Source organism: Cinclus cinclus, chromosome 18, assembly GCF_963662255.1.
Source record: "Cinclus cinclus chromosome 18, bCinCin1.1, whole genome shotgun sequence".
NCBI classification, from domain to species: Eukaryota; Metazoa; Chordata; class Aves; order Passeriformes; family Cinclidae; genus Cinclus; species Cinclus cinclus.
Genome location: NC_085063.1, coordinates 4904843 through 4927084, shown reverse-complemented (window position 1 = coordinate 4927084; position 22242 = coordinate 4904843). Strand labels below are relative to the sequence as shown.

General features: G+C 51.0%; 1 protein-coding gene across 2 annotated transcripts; it reads left to right on the top strand.

Moving 5' to 3' along the window:
- The first annotated feature begins 6848 nt into the window (after positions 1–6848).
- On the top strand, positions 6849–20713 carry SGK2 (serum/glucocorticoid regulated kinase 2). Of its 2 annotated transcripts, none has more exons than XM_062504856.1 (14): positions 6849–6900; positions 12041–12110; positions 13337–13394; positions 13867–13916; positions 14475–14532; positions 15097–15180; positions 15488–15619; positions 16432–16544; positions 17034–17070; positions 17623–17709; positions 18980–19075; positions 19335–19490; positions 19863–19952; positions 20160–20713. In XM_062504856.1, exons 1-14 carry the CDS (start codon positions 6849–6851, stop codon positions 20313–20315), a joined length of 1239 nt encoding a protein of 412 aa, XP_062360840.1. In that variant the 3' UTR covers positions 20316–20713. The 2 variants fall into 2 exon arrangements, with proteins under 2 accessions (XP_062360840.1, XP_062360839.1); XM_062504855.1 differs by lacking the exon at positions 6849–6900 and adding an exon at positions 8333–8516.
- The last annotated feature ends 1529 nt before the right edge of the window (positions 20714–22242 follow it).

The following is a 22242-nucleotide window of genomic DNA, read 5'->3' as shown; positions in this document are numbered from 1 at the left end:
AGCGGGCAGCTCCGCAATGCGGTACCGGGAGCGGGAGGGGAGTGCGGGCACAAGCTGGGAAAGGGGCTGCGGGCGGGAGCGGAGGATGTCCCTGCCCGGGGAAAAACGCATTTCGGGCGATTTTCTGGGCAGCCTCCGAAAGAAAAGAGCAGGGGAGCTGTGGGGTCTATGCCATGTGGGGACAGGGCGGTGTGGCGCCGGGGATGAGCATCGTGGAGGGCACCTGCCCCTGGGTTGGGCACATTTACCTTCTGGCCGGCTCCCTTCCCTGGGAATATCCAGCAGCATCCTAGCCCCATTTTCAAGCTCATCCCCATCATCTTAATGTTCACCCCTAGCTCCACCCTCACCACTTTCATCCTCATCAGCCCTGCTCCCACCCCAATACAGGTGACCCGTGATTGCCTCCCCTGCCGCAGGCACCGAAATCCCGATCCGTCCCCCGCCCCGTGTGCTCCCCGCCCCGTGTGCTCCCCGTCCGCAGCCGGCCCGCAGCCGCCACGGCGGCCTGGCGCCCTCGCACGACGGAAAAACAGCATCCATCCACGGCCGGGAGACGGGATGTGCCCGGAGCCACCGCATCCATCCACGGCCGGGAGACGGGATGTGCCCGGAGCCACCGCATCCATCCACGGCCGGGAGGAGGGATGTGCCCGGAGCCACCGCATCCATCCACGGCCGGGAGGAGGGATGTGCCCGGAGCCACCGCATCCACCCGCCCGCCATGAGGGGAGCCAACCCGGACGGGGGACTTCTCTTCAGGGGCTCTCTCCGCTCCTGCTTCTGCCCCGAACTCTCTGTTCCAGCTCTGCCTTCTCCCCAGGGTGATGAAAGAGGGCCAACGAAGGAGGAGATCCAGCCCATCTCCCTGCCCTGAGCAGGGCTGAGATAACCCCTCGGATCTTGGGAATTAGTGGAGAGCTGGGGTTGCCCGGCAGGTTAATACACTGCTCTGCACATCTTTGGTTTGCATTGGCTTTGCACATGCTGCTTTCAGGGTGGTTCTGTCTCAGGGAAGCAAAGGGACCCATGCCATGCCATGCCATGCCATGCCATGCTGAAGCAGCAGGACAGCTGGCTCTCCTCTCCTGTGGGCAGCTGCTTGAGTCTGGACACAGGATGCTCACAGACTAACACAACCTGGTCTTTGTGCTTTATAGGGGCCAAAAGTTCTCCGATTCAGGGTACATAATGATGGAAACCGTTTTTTTAAGCTTTAATTCAGAATATTTTTTCCCTTTCTCCTTGTGCGCAGAAGTGGTCCGTGCTGTACTTGGGGCCGTAAGATTTCTGTCTTTTTTGTGACAGTATGGCTAAGGTCAGGGATCCTCGTTCCTATCCCTCAGGGTGAAGAATAGGGAAGCTTAACCGGAGAGTACCCTCAGCCCTTGCAAGGACTCCTCAAATCCCTGAGCTGCCCAAGCTCCTGCTTGCAGGGAGAGAGCCCCGGCTGGCGGAGCTGCCTTGGTGCCTGGCGGCAGCAGGCGGTGCGGCTCCCGGGGATGACAGGGACCTCAGCGTCTGCCTCGCTGCAGTTTTCAGCTGTGGCGGAGCCAGCGATTTCCCAGCGAGCCCCAACGGGCTTTGTCTCGCTGTCAGCTCTGCTCAGGCGCTCCCCTGCGCGCTCCTGCCGGGAGCCGGCTCTCGCTGCAGGCTGACGTGCGAGCGGCTTGCGAAACGAGCCGGCTCTGCCAGCCGAGCGGTGAGCAGAGGCTTTGTCCTCTAAACTTGTCCGTGGCTGTCGGTGCAACACTTGTGCCTTGGGCTTGGAGCACGGGCAGCCCCTCCAGCCCGTCGCAGCAGACATTTTGATGCTGTGCTGGTGAAAGCCTTCGTGCGTCCAGGGCTGTGGGACGTGTGCAGTCCTGACACAAGGGATGCAGCAGAGTGAAGAAAATAACCCCCAAAATAGCAGCAGGTTTAACTTGAACAAAGCAGAAATCTGAAAAGCCAGCGCGATGGCAAAGTCTGATCTGTGTTCCAAATGGCTTTCGTCTGTGCTTCATGGCTTCTGCTCATGTGCTGCAACAGTCCTCTAAACCTTCTCACTCTGAAAACCAAAGGCCTCTCTGCACTACCAGGGAACAGATTTATTTTTCTCTGTGTCTTTACAGTTCCTCAGACACAATAGGGACCTCTGTTTGGGCTCATTTCCTGTGACATGAGGGTAATACCAAATCTCTGTTGCCCTCATGAATCCACACAGTTGTGCCCAACCAATGGGACCATCGGTGGGAGCTGGAGTGAGGTGAGGCCTGAGCCCACTCCTCCCTGTGTGCAAAGGGCAGGTATGGCTCTGCCTCCTCCTCACACATGGAGCCAGACACCTTGCCTGTGGTGGCAGCTGGATATCTTGGCCTCATGGAATTTGGATACTCCATATCACATACTCCAGGGTATTTCAGAAAATGCTTATTTTGACAGTGGCACCAATGTTCTCCATCGACTGATTTTCTACATCTTTGGTTTCAGGTAAGGAGCTGGAGGCTCCACCAGTGAGTCCACCAAGACTCTCATCTGTCAGACTCTTGTTTGGGTCCCCATACAGGGATGTGTGACTACTGGTGCTAGGCTCCTGCAGAGGAGAAAGGAGAGGAATGGAGCAAATTGGGGAGGGTGTGGAGGGCAAATTTTGGCTCTAAGAATTTTGGCTCTGTCCTCAGTTCTGATGTGCCCATGGGTCTGGGTCCTCCTTGGATCCTCAGATGGTTCTTCCCCAGTGTGAGTAGCCCAGGATCCACAGATCAGGGGACATGCAGGAGGCAGAAGGGAGGTTGTAGGACCGTTGCACCTGCACAGACCAAGCATGTAAACGTCCTTGGATTTCTTGCCCCTCAGTGCTGCCAGAGGGCAAGGCTCCCTCTCACCCAGCTCCTTCCTGTCTGGAAAGGTCTGTGGGTTGCTGGGGGATTTGCAACAGGTCATGTCCACAGCCAGGAGGTCTTGTTAGAGTTTGGGAGGTGACCCATGCCTCATTACCTCTGCTGGGAGCCGGCATGTGACCCGGCACAGCCTCCGGCAAACAGAGCACTTTGTTCTGACCCTTTGCACTTCCCTGCCAGTGAGCTGCCCTCTAATCCCCCCAAGGAGGGATTTTCCTCTTCCACCCAGCTCTCTGTGCTTTTGTCCCCTCGGAGAGCGGTCCAGGGTAATAATTTACTGCCTGCCACAGGCCACTCCTTTGGACTTTTTCTTCGACCTTCAGACTGCATTGCCAAAATAAAAACAGGAGGGAGAGCAGTACAAGCTGCTTCCCATAGTGAGAGTGTGGCAGCGCCTGCCAGCCCCACTGCCGGATCCCAGGAGCCCTGTCTGCAGGTAATGCCCATTTGCTTTCTCTGGGATGATTGTGACTTTCCCTTCTTTTAATGAGTTCCTGAAGCCCTTTGGGAGTAGCAGAGGGTTTTGTGAAGGACTTGTTCCTTGCTGCCAGGAACCTGGCAGGCCTGTGGAAGAGCTGCTCCCCAGGGCCAGCAGCTGGAAGTGGAAGGGGGTTGAGTTCCAGCAGTGGAGTTTTTTCCCAGCTGGGGAGAAGTCCAGAGAGGAGACAAGCAGCCTCCTTGCTGCCCCTGCAAATTAGTTGGGAAAATTTATGGCATTTGTTCTGCATCCTGGAGGCAACTTCCATCCAAGGAACTTCCATCACCCTGCTTGTCCCTGCAGCCCCACATTAGCTCACCTGGGTGAGCTCCTGTGGGGAGCACCCATGAGTGCTCCTGATCTGGGTAATTTCAGGAGCTGGCAGATCAGCAGAGACCAACTGTGTGTCACCATTTTCCTGGGCCGCACTCACACGGAAAGGAGCCTTGGGCTTCACTGGGATTTGCAGCCAGCACCAGAAGCGTGAATTTTACACCAGAAACTTCAGGTTGTGTTGGCTGTGGTCTCCTGGGTTGTGAGAGTCTCTGAGGCCAGGCTGGTAAAGCTCAGGGCTGTCCAGCAGCCTTCTAACAGAGCATTCCCAAACCCCTCTCTGGCAGGACAGAGAGGGCTGCTCCTGCTCAGTTCCAGAGCAGGGGAACTGTGCTGGGCTCAGCAGATTTCAGGGCAGCTCTGCTGCTCTTGCACAGGGGCTCACAGGTCCTGGCAATGCCTTGAGCCCAGCTTCTGCTGGGCTGCTCACTGGATCCAGTGTGTGTAACGCTGCTGGAGACAATCCCTGGCTGTGCCAGCACCAGTTGCTTCCCAGGATTTGCATGTGGATAAAAAGGGTGGAATACATGGATCCTATGCAGTGGAGCTGGAGCTGGCAGCTCTCAGGGATGGAGCAGGCAGAGGGCAGGTATTGTCAGGGACACTGCACCCACAGCTTCTCCTGTGCCAGAGCTGTGCCAGCAGCAAGGGGCCTGGCTTTGGGCCATGCAGCTCTCAGAGCCACTTCTGAGCTGCTAAGCCCTGATAAATCTAGCCAGGAAACTGCCTCTGCCCCTGTCCCCACCAGGCTGAGCACATCTGGGGCTTGAGCCAGGGGTGCACACTGACCTGTGCTGCTGGGAAGAAGAGAGGACAGCGAGCAGAACAGCTGAGCCTTCTGCAAGGACAAGGCTGGCCAGAAAAGGTCACTTACAGTCAGGCTGCTTCCAATGGTGTGTTCTTTATTCACTGACACTATGTCTACACTTGAAAAGCACTTGTGAGAAAAAAAAACATCCCAGCCACTAAATTTAATGGCAATAATAACCTCAGGAATTGCAAGAGTTGCTCAAACCCACCTTAGCTGTCCTTTCAAATAAATACCTGATCCCCAGATAAGGTCTCCTCTTGTCTCCTTTTTCCAAAACATGGGGAAATATCCCAGAACTTAAGTGGGATTCCTTGGCAAAAATAAAAGGCAAAGCCTCAGGCAGAGCCCTGTTTTTTTGAAGCTGAAAGAAGAATGTAGAAAGAGAAAAAAAAATAAAATACTTTAAAGAGCTGCAGTGGTCACCAATAATCTATTTAGTCTTTCATGAATCCTCCTAAAAGTAACAAATAGCCTCTGAGCTTTTAAAGAACATCCCATCCCATCCCATCCCATCCCATCCCATCCCATCCCATCCCATCCCATCCCATCCCATCCCATCCCATCCCATCCCATCCCATCCCATCCCATCCCATCCTATCCTATCCATTTTAGCTCTTAGCCAGCAGAGATAACTGAGTAGCCAAATATTTTAGGTCACCTTTCACTGCAGACCCACGAACACTTGCTTTGTGCTTTCTAGAGAATTATTTGTTTTAGCCTTATCTAGACCTTCCCTGCAATTCCAGTTCCTCAGGATTGTGTGGTTCCACTTCAGTGATACTTTTATGATTATGGTTATTGATATTGCTAGACAGGGAGATTAGAATTATCTTTCCCTGTAAAATAGCATATAAAATCTTGTAAGAGAGAGAGAGAGGATACTCCTCTGTGTGTAGAGATAATGGACTGGACCTGTTGTCCCCACTAGATGTGTCCTGTCCTGGTAAAGCTGCAAATGTGCCTTTGCTGGGATGGTGTTTCCTGGAGGAATCCAACTCAGCCATGGAAGGACCACACAGTCCTTGACCCCTTATAGGGCTTGGGAAAGAGAAAGGCAGCTTTCCTCCCTTGGGGAGAAAGGTGTTTCCAAGTATAGGCAATATCTGGAGGCTCTGAGCTATGCCAGTCCAGCTGAAAAATCCCTCTCTGTGGCCAGAGCTTGTTCCCCCCATGGTCCAGGCAGGAGGTGTGCACAGAAGGGGTTAAATTGCATGAGAGCTGCTCCTCACCTTTGAACTCAGGTCCAGCCAGATATTTTCCTGGCATAGATGTGTTCTCTGGAGGGCAGGGAAACAGCAACCAGGCACAGAAGAGCAGCAATGCTGGCGAAACTCAGCCCTAACATCAGCAGCTCTCCAGCTTTACCAGAATTATTTCATTTCACTTAGGAGTGTGTGAGTTCTGGGCAGGGGAATAGGCCAAGATCAGTGCTGGTGTGAGGGGGCAAGGTTACTCTGATGGCACCTGCAGGGACACATGCCTGTGTGATGTGTGTGCCCTGCAAGTGCTCCCTCACCCAAAGTCCCTTCAGCGTGGCACTAAAATGTCCTGCCATGGGCATGGGCAATGACAGGTGAAGGACAAGAGCTGCTGCAGGGGGAGACTGCTGTGGGCACACAGGACAAGGCAAGGACAGTCTCATCTCTTACACATGGGGAGGGCAGGAGGCTAACCCTGCTCACACCTACCTGTCCCACTCCTGTTATCATGGTGACAACTGTTCACCCTGGTCCCCTCTCCAGGGAGAGTCACAGGGCTCCACAAAGCACTTTGCACGTCCCAGGCATCTGGTGGCGTCTGATGTTGAAATTCCAGTGAGGACCTGCCCTCCACTGGGGATTTACTGGTGGACCTGTGCTTCCAAGGAATGTTTTCTCCTGTACCAGGGAGCCACCGGTGTTAGGGCAGTCACCCTGGGTACAGGTAGGGTGAACTGAGTTTCAGCTCCTCAAAAGCATCTAAATACCAAATCCTTTCCCAACAGCAGAAATACATGAATTTAACAGGCTTTGGGTAAATTTCTTCTGTGCTACAGGATCCAAACCTCTCAGCTCTCTTCCATTCCCTGGTCTGCCAGTCCCAAAGTGCTATGCCACTGGTAATCTCCACCAGACTGAATGCGGGGTGGGTGCTGCCCAGACGAGGGTCAGGAGCTGTCCCAGAACCGTGCCTGGCTGGCAGACAGTCAGTGCTGCACCCAAGGACTTGTTTCTGCTCTTACTCCTGTGCCCTTCACCTTTGCAGACAGAGGAATATCTGCGTGCTCTGCTTCCCGAGGACACCTGGAGCCAGCAGCTGAATTCCTGCCCCAGCTGCAAGGAGAGGAGATTATTTCTGTTGGCTTATGTTCGTGGCCTGGATGGAGCCCTCCTCCACTGCCCTGGGCAAGACAAAGGGTAATGCTGCTAGGTGGCACGGTGTCACTGAGCCCTGGGGACACTCAGGGCATGGAGAAGCCTTCGCTGTGGAGATCTCCTGCTAGTGTTGGGCTGCAGAGCATTCCTGGCCAGCTCCAGCTGGGCTCAGCCTGCCCAGCAAGGACTGCAGGGAGCCAGGGGACACACACAGGGCACCAGTGTGTGACAGGAGGTGGCAGCTGAGTGACACCCAGCCCTGGAGGGTCAGTGATCCTCACAGAGGGGGTAGAATGGACAATACCGACCCAACATCACTTTGTACATCACTATTTGTCATCAGATTAGGTGTTTTATGCATTTTATCTGGTAAAGTTTTCCTTACAGGATCCTCCTTCTTTCTCTTCTTTAGATAGAAAGTGGGTTTTAAATTAAAGATGCCTTTTTCTGTGGAAATTAAAATCAAGTAGATTTTGGTGACAGCACCCAGATTTTCATTGAAGAAACAAAAAGAGGAGATGCTGACTAGAAAATTTAATTTAACTGATGAAATTATTCTGAAAAGTGACCAAATCAATGCAAGTGGAGGTAAATCTGGAGAAAAGAAAAACAAAGGATATTCTTAGAAGATGTCAGTGCCGATAGTTTGAGAATATTGGCAGAGAAAAAAATCAGGTTTTGACCTGAAAGAAGGTAATATTTCAAGCAAAATGTACATGGTACCAAGCACATCAGGTGTTCCTGATGATCTCCCCTGGTAGCTGCAGTCTGGGCTGAAGGACCCATCCTGGAATGGTCAGCCTTTCTGCTTCCCACAGGGAATGCTGCCCACAGCCTGGCTTTTACCTCCTTGCACCCACCACTGAAATTACTCTAGAAGCTGTTTTCCTGCTGCTGCAGCTGCACGCAGGGAGATTTTATAGGAAACTACAGTAGAAGCAAAAAGCAACTGCTTTATTTTTAATGAAGAGAGAGAAGACATCAGCCCTTCTCCCAGGTCTCCTTTTGCTCAGAGCTCAGCCTCTGGTCTCTCAAATCACCAGGCTCCCCATGTGTTTATGTTTGCAGTTAATAATGCTGCAAAGCACCAGCCTGGCTGCAGACCTTCAGGGTCCCTGAGGACATTGTGAAAAGCAACTTCCTCAGGGTTTGACCTGATCCAAATGCCAGGTTTGAACTTCCTCCAAACCATTGGACAGTGGACAGATTTCCAGCTGACTTGTAAAAAATTATTCAGAACACCTGAGCTGCCTGCCAGGCTGTAATTTGCTCCTCCCCAGCACCTGCACCTCTTCCTCCCCACCCAAAGCTATCCCTCCCACCTAAATTCTCACTCCTTGGGTGTAGCCAGCAGGTGTTTCTTCATCTTTTACAGCTGCTCAGCTTTTCTTGCTCTCTTTAAAGTGCTGCAGTGAGGTACCAGTAGTGGTATGATCACTTTGAGGAGTTGAGGACGGTTGTGTTTAGCGGCTTCATGAACTGTTGCAGGGAACAAAGCTCTTCCCCTCTGGGCTTTAGGAAGGAGATTTGGGCTCCTGGCCTAACAGGGTGGGCTGGTGCAAGGATGGGAAGTGTGGGGAATGAGAGGTCTCTGTGCTCGGTGGTTGTGGATTGTTTCCCATGCTTCAGGACTCAGCCTCTGGGAGATGTGCTCCCGGGTATGTTTGATGAACTGTTCTTCTGCAAAGTGCTTTAAGATTTTGCCACCTGCTGTTTTCTCTAAGTTCTGCGTGTAGCTTTTTTTATAAAATTTTGAGGATTGGTTGTTTCTAGCTTGCTCTGAGCCAGGGCTGCCTGGCTGGGTTCCTGCTCTGTTTTGCAGTGTCCCTGGGGTGTAGGCAACAGGATCTGCAGGAGAAAATTGGACAAGCCCGGAGCTCTCTAGAGGATGGCTAAGAAAGCTTCCTGAAATGTGGAAGTGCTTTCAAGTCTTTCCTAACCTCTTCCTGGGCTTGCTGTAGTGTCTCAATGGGAATGAAAGGGGAGCTCGGTACTAGCTTGTAGCTATCTCTTAGATCTGTAGCAGGGAAAAACTTGAGCCTTTTTACTCTCCCCAGTAAAAGCACGTGTTTGCAGGAATTCTCCTTCCCACCTCCCTCCCTGCTCTTCTCTGAGCTGAAACTGGGACATCTCCCCCTTAAGCTTCAAGCAGCCCCTGTGCTGGGTGAAAGCTGTGGGCTGCCTTTGGTTCCCCTCTCTCAACCCTGCTCCTCCAAACTCTGTGATTCCTCCAAAACATCACCTGCTGTCCCAGTGACAGCCCTGCCAGGCCTCTCCATCCTGGCAGCCAGCCCTTCCCAGAGCAGGAGAGGACGAGGGACTCGCTCGGAGGGGTTTGTAATGTAGGTTAGGCAGGGAAGGCTGTGAGAGTGGTGACATCAGGGAGGAGGGTGGGAGCAGCCCTCAGATGACGAGTCTATGAGGTTGTGTCTCTGTGCAAGGTATGCGTTGCATTAGTAATGTGTTTGTAGCAAATAACGCGGGGCTAGCATGGGAATGTGGGTCACCACTGCCAGAACTGTGCAAGGAACAGGGAGCTGCTCGTGCTGTGCTGGGAAGCAAACGTATGTTACTGAGGGATGTGTGGTGGGGGGAGATTTAGCTGCAGTCACTGCTCCAACTTGTAAGTAGCAGCTTTCTGTTGTGTCAGTGGGTACTTCCTGCCTTGTGGGGTGCCTGTGGCTGGGAGCTGGGGTGAAATGGTCTTTGAGGAGGGGGCAGTGGGGTGCAGGGGTTTGTGTTCCTGATGTGTAATAGTTATATTGGGGAGCTCCTAGACTTGCTTGCCGATGCTGTCTGTGGCTCTGGCCGTGCCTGGACCATCCATGCTGCTCCAGCAGGCACAAGGAGGGATGCAGCTGGGCATGGATAACCAAGGATTCCACCGTATCTTCGTGACCTATTTCTGGTTCTGTTGTTCAGTGTGTGTGCTCAGGAAATCTTTGTGCTTTATGGGGAGTAGGGTTTGTTAGTGATAAGGGAAAGGCCTGCTTGACTGCTTGTGAGATTTAAACCACAAACTAACCTGGTTTTGGGCTGGGGAAGATGGCTCTGAGCCTGACTAGAAAGCAATGTGGGATGGGAATATACACATCCTAAAAATGGGTATGGTACTTCAGTGACGGACACTTCAACCTCAGAGCAAGTCTCTTTAAAGAAAAAAGCTGTTGGAAAAGGCTGCCCTTGGTCAGCAGGGACTTGTTGAGTGGCTTCACTTCCAGCAAAGAGGCAGTGGAGCAGAACAGGGCTGGTGGAGGGAGGTGTGACTGGGCTGCCAGGCTGGAAGGGGCTCCTGCTTTGCTGCAGTTTACTAAAACAGGCTTGTCCAAGCCCCTTGGAGCGAGTCGGGAACTTTTCCTGCATCCCATACTGCTAGAAAATGCCTCCAAGGCATTTGGATGTGCTTCCATGGTTTGCCCATGTGCTCTCCAAGATGCCCAAGCTGTGATATCACCATCTGTGCCCGAGTCGTTATTTCCCCGGAGTCTGGGATCAGAACAGTGGCAGCCAGCTGGCCCTGAGGCCGAACTCAGACTTGTGGGGCTTCGGATTTGGAGGACATGGGCTGCATCCCCTCATGGAGCTGCAGGCAGCAAGCAGGAGCAAGGGGTTAAGTTGGGTTGCTCTGGCAAGGAACTCCTGAGCAGGGGTGAGAACCTTCACTCCTCTACCTGCTGCTGCCAAGGGCAGCTTGTGGCTTGTCCACAGACACCTGTGGGCCCTGTGCCAACCTCCTCCCAGGCCCAGATCTTTCAGTGAATATTGTCTGCTCAGAGACAGCAGCAGAGATGTCCTGCTGCTGTGGCCGTGATACTTGCCCAGCCTGTCCAGCAGCCTGTGAGGCAGATGCAGCCCCGAGGCAGGTGTTGGATGACCTTCAGTGGACCTCAGTGAGCCAGGCTGTCAGCAAAAGGACTATGCCCAGGGGGAGGAGATGGGGCTTGATCTGTCTGGGTGCTGCCTGCATGCTGTCCCTGCTGATGGGTGCCAGCTGGGACAGGATCTTGGACTTGCTGCAGGGCAAAATATAGACAAGGTTAGGGCCTCAGACCAGACTGATGTTGCAAGTTCTCTGCATGGTTTGTGGGCTTTGCTTTAAATACCTGCTTTGCCTTTCTTAGCCATTCAGAAACTCTCAGCCCACAGCTTAGTTTTTTGGCTGCTCATCAGAGCTGCTGGTGGGGCCAGTTCAGGGGCTCTCAGGAGCTTACAGGACCCTCTGCCTGGCAGATCCAGAGATCCATGCAGGGAGGGCTCTGTTATGGGTTTGTTTGCCTCAAAACTCATTGTCCTATAAAATCCTTGCTCAAGGAGATTCTGCTGTCCACTCCTTGGTCTGTAGAAGACCTATTCCAGGATGACAGCTTGCTGGTGTCTATAAACCCCCTCCTTTTTAGATGGAGAGGGAAGCACATATTTCTGTGAATGTTTTTATTCTTGCTTTCCCTTCAATGGCAGAACCAAGGAGTAGAACTGAGCCTTGAAATACTGCTCCTAAGCAAAACAAGGAGCTCCTCTGTACAGGCTGCTCTCCTGGGGCTTCCCTCTGGCTTAGCCTGTGCAGAGGCTCAGGGCTTCCTCTCTGTGAAGGGAAAGGTGATGATGATGATGATGATGAGTGGTGGCAACTGCCTGCACAGCTGCGCAGCAAGGATGCTCCATGGTGGGAATCCCAGCTCCTGGCACTGGCTGTGTCCCTGAGCAAGTCACTCCTGTGGTGTGTGTGCGCTGGCTTACCTCCTGTAGGGCCTGAAAGGTTTCATTCATGTCCTTAATTACTCGCAGAGACCTCAGTGGAAGGGACAGTGGCTGTGCCAAGTGTGTGATGTATCCCAGTACAACCTCGTCCTTGTAAGCACTATCCTTGTCCCCCCTGGGGACACAGGGGTGGCTTGGGAAGGCTTGACAACAGTGCTGTAGCCTGAGTCCCCGTGGCCACCAGAGAGGGTGTCTGTTTTGTGGTGTTTATCCCTGTCCTGTGAGCTATTGAGGGCTCCTGGTGAAGCTGGGAGGAAAGATGTCCTGGTTCCTATAATTTCCTGGTTATTTTGGTATGTGAGTAGAAGGGGGAGGAGGGCAGCTGTGGAGAGAAGAGCAAGGTCAGTGAAGAACAAATGTGCCTCTGTGCACTTGTGATCACGCTGCCAGCTAATCAGCTTCGGTGCTCCAACTTTGCTCACAGAACTCATCAAGCACGGCCGGGAGAGGATAGAACAAACCATCAAGGCCTCCGGCTCCAGGCTCTGCTCGTAGTGAGTACAAAACCCTCCCAGTGGGATGGGAGCCCTTTAACAGCTCAGCCTGATAACCCCTGTGCTGGCTGGGTGGTGGATGGAGCTGGCTGGCACCGGGCAGATGTGGGCAGTCCCTGATACAGCTGCCAGTATCTGCTGCTGCCTGGCGGTTCCTGCCGAGCTCAGCCTGGCTGTGCAGGAGGGGCTCCTTTGGGATGGCTGGGGGGCTGTGCCTGGTGGTGTGTGGGGGGCAGATGGTAGGAGTACCCACAAATGAGATGTGGGGAGGCTGGTGGGGTCTTGGGCCTGCTTTTTGGGACGGGTAGGGCAGAGGGTGACTGTGGGGATGAGAGCCTTCAGAGCCTTGATGCGGTGTGTGAGAGTGTGGTGGGGCTGAGGGAGAGTCTAAGCTCTCTGGGACAGGGGAGAAGAGAGCAGAGCTGTTTTGTTCATGCTATCTTCTTAATTCTGGCTTTTGCAAAAAACATGGGGGAGCCCTAAAAACCAAAGGGAGGAATCCCTGAGGCAAGGCTCACCCATCATCAGTGATGCTCAGGCAGGATGGATCTGAACCAACAAGTGTTGAAGTCTGGCTTCTCCAGCCCCAGCAAAAACTGCACCATACAGACAAGAGGTCTTTAATGCCTCTGCTCACTGAGCCTGCCATGGCACCATGTCTGTTCCCTGCAATGTCAACACCCCAAGCTGCCCTGGTCTGACTTGGCCTGGGGAGTGGCCTCTGGCTGCTGGCAGCCCCATGGACCGTGGTGGCTGGACCTAGCTGGACTCTGCTGGCTGCCCTGAAGGGATACTCACTGGGCTGCAGCATCCCTGTGCAGTGGGGAGGGGGCTGCATTTGCCTCAAGGTGGGTCTGGCCATGGCCAGGAGAGCTGTGACTTCACCTGGCCTGGTGCTGTATTGCTGCTGGGGCTGTGCTGGTCCTCATGTGCTCATGCAGTTTCTGCTATTGCAAGTCAGGGGCTAATACTGGATATGCTTGTTCACCCAGGAACCCTGTTTTCCCCAACCTCCTGTCAGCACAAACTGTTCCCTGCTGGCCCCAGAGTGTGGGCATCCCATCCTTTGGGGATGGCAGTGCTGGGGAGCTCAGCTGAGCCCCTCCTATGATGGAAGGAGTGCACACTCTGGGGGGTTTGCATGACTCCCTGCCAAGTTAATGGAGTGAAGCTGTTCCCCTCTCAGACTTTTTATTCAACACTGACTTCCTCTTTTTTTCCCCAAGTGCTGAGCGAGTTGTTTTTTTAATGGATCGTTCCCGGAGCCCAGACAAAAGCACCCAGGTGAGATCATGGCTCTGAACAAGCAAATCCTCAACTTTGGGACAAAGGGGGTTGGTGCCTTTAGATGAAAAACAAGGAGAGTGCCTGTGTTAGCCTACTGGGAGTCTTACTGCTGCCCTGTCTCCGGTGGATGATTTTGGTTGGAGGAAAAGAACAGAGAGGCCCTTTTGGACAAGGTGTGGTGTTGCCAGAGTCTGGGGAGGGTAAGGTTCCTTAGGAAGGAAGAGGAGGAAGAACGTGTGTGTTTGTGTTTGTATCCCCTTGTCTTTGGGAAGAGGGAGGCTGCAGCTCTGTGGTGCTGGGTGTGCATAAGGTCATCTAAAGAGATCTTAAATGTTTGCTGAAGTATCCACTGGGTCTCTTGCTGATGGGTGTTTATCAGTGGCTCTGTGTGAGGGATGCTGTGTTGAGGAAGGAAAAACCCAACTTGCAGTCTAGTCCTTGTGAATAAAATTCTTGTTATCTTTTCTAGCCTTCAACACCAACTGACAACATCAACCTCGGACCTTCTGCAAACCCCAAGTAAGCTCCCTGCAAAGCCAGGTAGGGTGTGGAGCATGAAGAGATCTGGCAGGAGATGTCGCACAGTGTTGTCTACAGGAGTCTGGACAACTGCATTTCTTGGCCTTTAGCACCACATGTCATCAATGCACCAGCTTCCAAGCCTAAGCTGTGGCTAGTACTTGTTATAATCATTCTCTCCTGGCCACATCTGCAGCCCCTTGCCTCTTTTCTTTTGAGAGATAGTAAGGGATGTTCTTCCTCATCACTGCTGGCTTCCGGACTATCTTTCTCTAGAAACAGGGATAAACTGTGTCCCCTGTAAAGGCATCATTTTGTCCTTACAGGTGCTGTCAGTGCTGCTGCCCACAGTCCTAGGATGCTGAGGGGCTGCTCACGTTCTGCAGGGTGCACTGACACACACGGTGTGAATCCTGGGAGCGAGGGTCACCCACCAGCGCCCTTTAATCCCTTTCACAAACACTCGTTTTTCCAAGCAGGAACTCTGCTTTGATGGTGGTGTTACTGTTGCATGTTTCTCTCCCAGAAACATTAACTTGTTTCATTCTTGCCCAACAGTGCTAAACCAACAGACTTTGACTTCCTGAAGGTTATTGGCAAAGGAAGCTTTGGAAAAGTAAGTGGGTTTGTGCAGGTGGGCTGTAGCTGTTTGGAGACAGCTTGGAAGGAAAATGTGTTGAAGGAGTTTCTGGCTGTGTCCTTTGCTTGCACCCCTCCTGAGGTGTTTGGATTGAGATTAAATAAAACCTGAGGGGCTGGTATTCTCTGTCTGACTGTCCATTCTAATTTCAAGGTCCTCAACCTCTCTAAGGACTGAAGAGTGAGGTGTTTTATGCTCGGGGTGGTGATGGTAAAGAGCAGTGCTTGATTTGAAATAAGTTTCAAATTTGTTCAGCAAAAGATCTCTGGAGAAACCTTGGAGACAGCCATGATTCACATGAAATGGGCTTGGCCCCAAATGCTCCAAAACTATTTTCTGTCAGGTGTCTAGGGGAGAGATGCGGAGATATTGAGTGCTTTTCTTCTGGGAATTGAGAGGGCTGGAGTTTGGTGTTTAAAACCCTGTACCTGGCCCTCTGAAGTAGTTTTGTGTGTATAATCACTCACAAGATTGTTGAGCTAATGAGGAAACACTGACCGAGGTGAGACAAATAGCTCTGACCAGGACCTTCTGTTGCAGGTTCTCCTGGCCAAACGCAAGTGTGATGGGACATTTTATGCAGTGAAAGTCTTGCATAAGAAAACCATCCTCAAGAAAAAGGAGGTATGTCTGTTCTCCTGGGCTATTCTGGAAATTGTGGTTGGTGTATGGGCTCTCTGGGCAATGCAATTGGGCTACCTGGTATTCAGGTAGGCAGTTCACATGTTAAAAATGAATTTGCCTGTACCATGAGAATAAATGAATGGAGATTAATTAGGTCAGATAGGAGGGAGTGGGTCTCTTTTTGGGGCTGGAAATGACCCTTGTGAACTCCCAGTTTCCATCTGTTTTGAAAACAGCAGTGAGCCCTTAGGGCAGGCAGGGCTGGGACCTTCCCTGAAACTTTAATGCCTCATCTGCTTTTTGATAGCAAAACCACATCATGGCAGAACGCAACGTGCTCCTGAAAAATGTCAAGCACCCCTTCCTTGTGGGACTCCACTACTCCTTCCAGACCTCGGAGAAGCTTTACTTTGTGCTTGACTATGTAAATGGAGGAGAGGTGAGTGCACTTACAGGCTTTGCTCCAATCCTTTTTGGTCCTTCACAAACATGCTGCTTAATTTAAAACTATTTCTTGTCAGAAGATAATGATGTTGAAGGATAATGTTTTTTTGACTGCTGGAAAGGAGCAGCCAGGAATACCTGGCAGGATACCTAACCTGTGAATTGAATAAAGATCTTGCTGGCTATGACCTGAGTCAGATGATTCCCAAAGTAAAGATTCTTAGGAAAGCAGTACTGGGGCATTTTAAAATCCTATGGAGAATATGGGAAATATTATTGAGCTTTACAGAAACCTGTGGGCTAGCTCTGGATCCATGTGCTTAGGGGTGATGCCACTGCAACTATCTAGGCTTTTTTTTATCCTGTAGAAGCTTATCTTTCTCATCTGTTTTTCTGTGCTATCTGAAACTGGCTGGAAGTTATTTTTAATGTGGATATCTTGCCCAAATTGAGTTAATGTTGGGCACCTTTGCATGTTCAGCTCTCTGTATGTACTACTTCTCATGGCCATACTGCCACTGCACTCAGCCTGTGGATTGCAGTCAGCTAGGAGCTAAACCAGGTCAGCAGATGATAGGGAGTTTGAGAATTAATTATTAATTTTTGTGAATGATGAGGAGGAGAAATGAAACAATTTCTAGAAAGGCGTTTGGATTGCTTGAATTCCCTTGGCTTGGGCTTATTTCATGCTGTACATGTGTTACCTGCTGTAAATAATTTTTCAATTGTGTAGCTGGGTTTCAGCCTTACTCCAGATTAGCCTCCATTTATTTAGAGACTTGATCAATCCTCTTACCTTCCTTGTAGCTCTTCTTCCACTTGCAAAGGGAACGTTGTTTCCGTGAGCCCAGGGCTCGATTCTATGCTGCAGAAGTTGCCAGTGCTATTGGGTACCTGCATTCTCTAAACATCATCTACAGGTAAGGCAGGGACACCAAGCCTGCCCAGGCAGGGTGTGTGGTGCTGGGAGGGAAAGGGATTCAGTGGGGAAGTGAAATGCAGGATGGGAGCAGCTGAAGAATATCCTACCCCTACAAGACAAGACTGTGCTGCTGGCACTTTACCCTGCAAGAGGGTCTGCACAGGACCTGATGGGCAATAAATCATTCTTTGCCCTTCCCAGTATCAGTCTGAGAGTATTCAACTTAAAGCTGTAAAACAAACTTGGCTCAGTAAGTAAGAAATAGTTTCTCAGTAACCACTTATGCATGGAAATGCAGGCTAATACCTGATCCTTTGTGAAAACAGCTTATTTACATTTGCAGGTGTGTATACTGATGGTGAGTCTGCAATTTGGGAAGGTCTGGTTTGGGAGGCTTTGCTAGCTCCTGTTCTTAGCTGACGCTGTTTCAGATACATGCTTTCTAAATATCTGGCCAAATTTGCTCAAACAGCATTTTATCTTGCAGGGACTTAAAGCCTGAGAACATCCTCCTGGATTGCCAGGTATATTCACAGCTCGGGCTTTCTTCCTGATGGCTTTAAAAACATCAGGACCACAAGCAGAGGGCTGTGACTCTGCAAGCTGGGCTATAGCTGACATGATGGCATGGGTTTTGTCTGTGTGCCCCAATGCACTTGTGTGGATGAGTGGTCTTGCCCTCTGAAGAACTGCTTGGTTTTGGGACCCTTGGCTCATTCCCAGAAGCTGGGACCTGACCTGTGGGCAGGGATCAGGGGGGTGAAGAGCACATCACTGCTGCAGCTCTGGTTATGGCTGTTACATAAATTGGCTCTGGGATAAAGCAGCAGAAAATCACAGCAGTATTGGATCTTTTCATGGCTATCTAGGTGTAGACAATAAGAAGAAATCTAGACTTTATTTTTTCTACAGGCTGCAGTACCTGAACTATAGGATGAACATAAGGGGAGGGAGGGGAGGCATATGAGCATTGGGGAACTAAAACCCACATGAGAACTAATGTTTAGGCAAGTCTTTGGAGATCCTGTCTCCTCTCCAGAAAGAGTGGGATGAGTTAAAAAGCCTCTTTTCTTTAGGGACACATAGTATTGACAGACTTTGGACTCTGCAAAGAAGGAATGGAGCAAGAGGAGACAACTTCTACCTTCTGTGGTACTCCTGAGGTACTGCATGTGCTGGGGCTTTGCTGTGACCTGGGGGCTGGAAACCTTCAGACACTTGGTGCTCTGGGTCTTGGGCTTATGTGACACCTCAAAAAATTATGGGCTCTCTGAGGTTGTCAGCCTGAAGCTGGAGTTCAGATAAGGCCTTCCCTATCCAGAAAAGAGAGCTCTTCCTGCAACAACACAGCAATTTTAGAGTATTAATGAACTATTGGGGCTGGGGTTCCTGCATTTGGAAATGGCCAGGCTTGTGAAAATAGCTGTGGAGGTGGAGACCTTGTCCCTGGGAGCAGGATGTTTGCCTGCTCTGGGACCCCAGTGGTGCAGAACAAGGAGCCTGCTGGTACTGGTATGCACAGGACCTTGCTGTGCTCTCCTGCGTGCCCTTGGTGCACGCAGGAGCTGCAGAATGCCCTGTGCAGAGGAGGGGACTAAGCTCCCCCTGGAATGCAAACACGGCTCAAAGGGGAGGAAACGCCTTTCCTCTAGTGCATTCCAACTGGGTTTTGCAACAAGCCTATTTCCAGTCTGGCTTCTTGGAGGGCTTTTTGCCTGTTTCTCACTGAGCCTGGGGACTTTGGTAGCACTTCAGCTTAGGTAATATACCTGTTCTGCTGCTTTCTTCAGGCAGCTTGACCAAGGGTCTGTAAACATGACACCTTCAGCGTTCAAGCTCATCAGAACTGGGCAGGAAATTCCCTCCTTTTTCAGTGAGGTATCACTTATGCAGCATCATAACATGAACCAAGCAGGAATGTTTGAGCTTTGTTTTCTAGTTTTGGTGTGTGTTGTTTTCCTGTTCTAGACAGAGCCTGATAGTATACAGAGGTAATTCTGTGGGACATCGTTCTGCAGACTGCTCAAATTCTTGCCTGTTGCTCCTTGATGGTAGCTCTTGGTAGTTTTGCTGCTTTGGACAGACTTACCAGGGCTGAAAACTGCAGCTTTTTCAAAAATACAGGAGCTTTTAGGAAGTGTGATGTGTCACAGTGGGATAGCATTGCTGGCTGAATTGTCAGGTGGCAAATGCTTGTAGAAGTCCACTCTAGGAAGAGAACCTCCTGTAACCTGCAAGGACACTTTGAGGGCTTTGGTAGCTGTCTTTCAACCCCATTGCTCTAAAACAACTAGAGAGTTTATTAGATTAGAAAGAGCATCTGTGTTATTCTTAATGCATTTGCTCAATTTGAGCTGCAGCCAGGTTTGGGTCTAAGAAGGGCAAAGCCCTTCCTTTATAATTTGACTCCAGTATTTCCTTCTGACTTCCCAGTACCTGGCTCCTGAGGTGCTAAAGAAACAGCCCTATGACAGGACAGTAGACTGGTGGTGCCTAGGAGCTGTCCTCTATGAAATGCTCTTTGGACTGGTAAGTTTGGAAATGGGCTGGTTTACTTTATGCAGTGGAAATTTTATTCGTAAAAGCTGTGGTGCGAGTTTGGTCTGGAGTTCATAGACTACTAATTCCTGAATAAATGATCAGGTTCAATTCTGCCACTGCCCTTTTGAGCAGGGGTGTGGCAGGTCTCCCTCATCTGCTCACTGCAGGACTCATTTTGACCTGCAATGTATGGCTCCTTCTGGTAGCTCATGTTTTACCTGGGTGCTTCTCCTCTCTTTCAAATTAGCCTCCTTTTTACAGCCGGGATGTGTCTCAGATGTACGACAACATTCTGCACAAACCACTACAGATCCAAGGAACCAAGACTGTGGCAGCTTGTGACATCATCCAGGGACTTCTCCACAAGGACCAGAAGAGGAGGCTGGGTGCCAAAACAGACTTTGTAAGTGGCCTTCACTATGAGCAGGAGAGAGGATGGATGGGGAAGTTTATATTATGAGCATTTCTTTCATAACAGTACTACCTTGGAAAAACCTTTCCCACACAGTCTGTCCCTTCAGCCTCTTCCAAGGGACACATGGGGTGACTTGAATTTCCAAAGGGAAAGGGGTAGTGGCCAGCCAAGGACACCAGTGTGTGACAGGTCACTTCCCTTCAGGGAATTCCTGGACCAGTACCCTCAGGTATTAAGGATTTGTGGATATGGGTACGTGGTAACTTCAAGTCTTTCTTCAACCACTTAAAGCTGTGAGGCCAGGTGCTCGAAAAGGAGGTTTGGCAGAAGACTGACTTTTCCTTCCTGCTTTCTGTACAGCTTGAGATAAAGAACCATGTATTCTTCAGCCCAATAAACTGGGATGATCTATATCACAAGAGGATTACTCCCCCATTCAACCCCAACGTGGTAAGTGGGTAATTCTGTCTGTTTTATGGAAGAGATCCTCTCCAGATGTCTCATGCTGACACTGAGGGGTCTGCTCTGTGAGTTGGGACCTATGGATGCTGTGGTGATTGCTCTTTTGGAAGAGCAGTTGTATTGGACTGTCTGAACAGAGGGGTCTGGTTTTGGTCTGCTCACTTGATGATTGTGTGTCTCTGCTCCTTGGCTTAGGCTGGCCCGGCTGATCTGCGACACTTTGATCCTGAGTTCACCCAAGAAGCCATCTCTGCTTCTATCACCCGCACGCCTGACCTAGCAGCCAGCAGCTCCAGTGCTTCAGATGCATTTTTAGGATTTTCATACGCACCAACTGAAGAGGACATTTAAGTTTTACAAGGGCTTTGTGAAGCCATATTTTAAATGAATTGGTTTTATGCTTTTTTTTTTTGTTTGTTTTTGTTTTTTTGTTTTTCCTGTTTTGAGAGGATTGGTACTGTCCTTTGCTCGTGGTTTAAGGAAATAGCCACTAACACACTAACTGGCTGGGATGGAACAGAGCTCTTAATTTTTGCTGTTTGGTGGATTTTCTCCCTAAGTGAATGTTTCCCTGCCAGGGAAAGTGGGACACTGACTATGATTTTTCCCTGAGTGTCTTGTGCTACTTGGCAGAATTGTATTCACTCTGTGGTTGTATTTATGGTGGAGGAATGTGCTATCATTCACATCAACAGCCATGACCCTGTAACTGGACACTTTCTATATTTTTGTGGAGCTATGCTCAGCTATGTCCAATGTCTTTCCCCAAGCCCTCAAGAGAAAAGGAAACTCTACATCACCATGAACAGTGGCTTCCTTCATTAAGTGAGCTCTGTCACTCAAGCTGTTCATCCTGGGCTGAGTGATAAACTGTTCATCAGTTATTGCTCCAAGGGTAGGTGCTGATCTGAAAATCCTGAACTGCACTGTGGCCTTTTATGCCAGTCTGTCTTCAAAGTGAGTGGATCATCTTTCTGGTCCAGGACTGGGAGGCTGTGATGGAGGAGCCTATGTGCAGCAGGAAAATACCACATCAAAGGAGGGGGGGGGGGGGGGGCAAGAGGCTGAGTTGCTTGGAAAAAAATACAAAGTCTTCATAGCTGAACTCGGGGTGGGGGGTGCTTTCACAGCATGTACTTGACTTGCACCAGGTCTCCAACACTACTGTGCTGAGCACAGGGCCGTGGAGAGCGAGTGGTGGCCATGTTCCAGCACTCACCTGAAAATGCCCATCACTGATATGGATCAATTATTTATTCTGCCTTAATTTAAATGCTGGTCTATTCATTGAATGTCACTTCCCATAATTTTTTAAGCTGTTTGGGGTTGTTGCTGTGGGGATGAGAGGGGACTTTAGAGCAACACAGGGATAAGCAAGGGTCTTTTCTAAAAGTTGTGATGCTCATGCTGTGGGGAACCTTGTGCTAGTACAATTGTCTGTGTTGGGTTTTTTTTTTTTTTGTTTTTGGTTGTTGTTGGGCTTTTTGGGGTTTTTTGTTTGTTTGTTTATTTTAACTGGGCTCTGTCTTGTATGTGCTGAAGTCACTGGAAACATGACATGGTTTATATTAAAGTTGCAAACACTTCTGTGCTTCTTTTGTTGTCCTGGATAAGAGGGAAAGGAGGGTGTTGGCTTTATGCTTGGTGTGAGAGCAGGGACCTGCACCCAGAAACATCACTAACAATGCTGGGTTCAAATTAGAGCGGAATTCTCTAATTTACGCTGCTCACAGACGCGTTGAGAATCTTAAACGCTAGGGCTAGAGATACCTGCTGCTGCCCCACGCCCCGTCCAGCCTGGCCTTGGACACTGCCAGGGATAGAGCAGCCCCAGATTCTCTGGGCCCCTTGGGCCAGGGCCTCCCTATCCTTACAGGGAAGAACCTGCAGCTGTCAGGATCAGGATTTTACACACAAGCAAAATCAAAGGCCCAGAAAGGCCAAGAGAAGCCGAGGATAGCGGGACCGCGCCAGGTCCGGCCATACACGGACTGCGGCCAGGGGCCCGCGCTGAGAGAGGGCGGCAGCGCGCAGCCCTGGCACCGCCCCGTCACACCCCCCCCCCGCCCTCCTCGGTGGTACCGCCCCGCTCCTTTCCCCAGCGGGGAGTGGAGCGAACCACTGCGGGGACATCTGCCCTCGCGGGGGGGGGGGGGGGGGGGGGGGAGGAAACGCCATCCGCGCATGCGTCGTGTCGGAGCGTTGCTAGGGCGCGCGTGGCGGCGGCGGCGGCGGGGACGCGCTGGGGACCCGCGGGCGGCCGGAGCTCTGGCGCTTA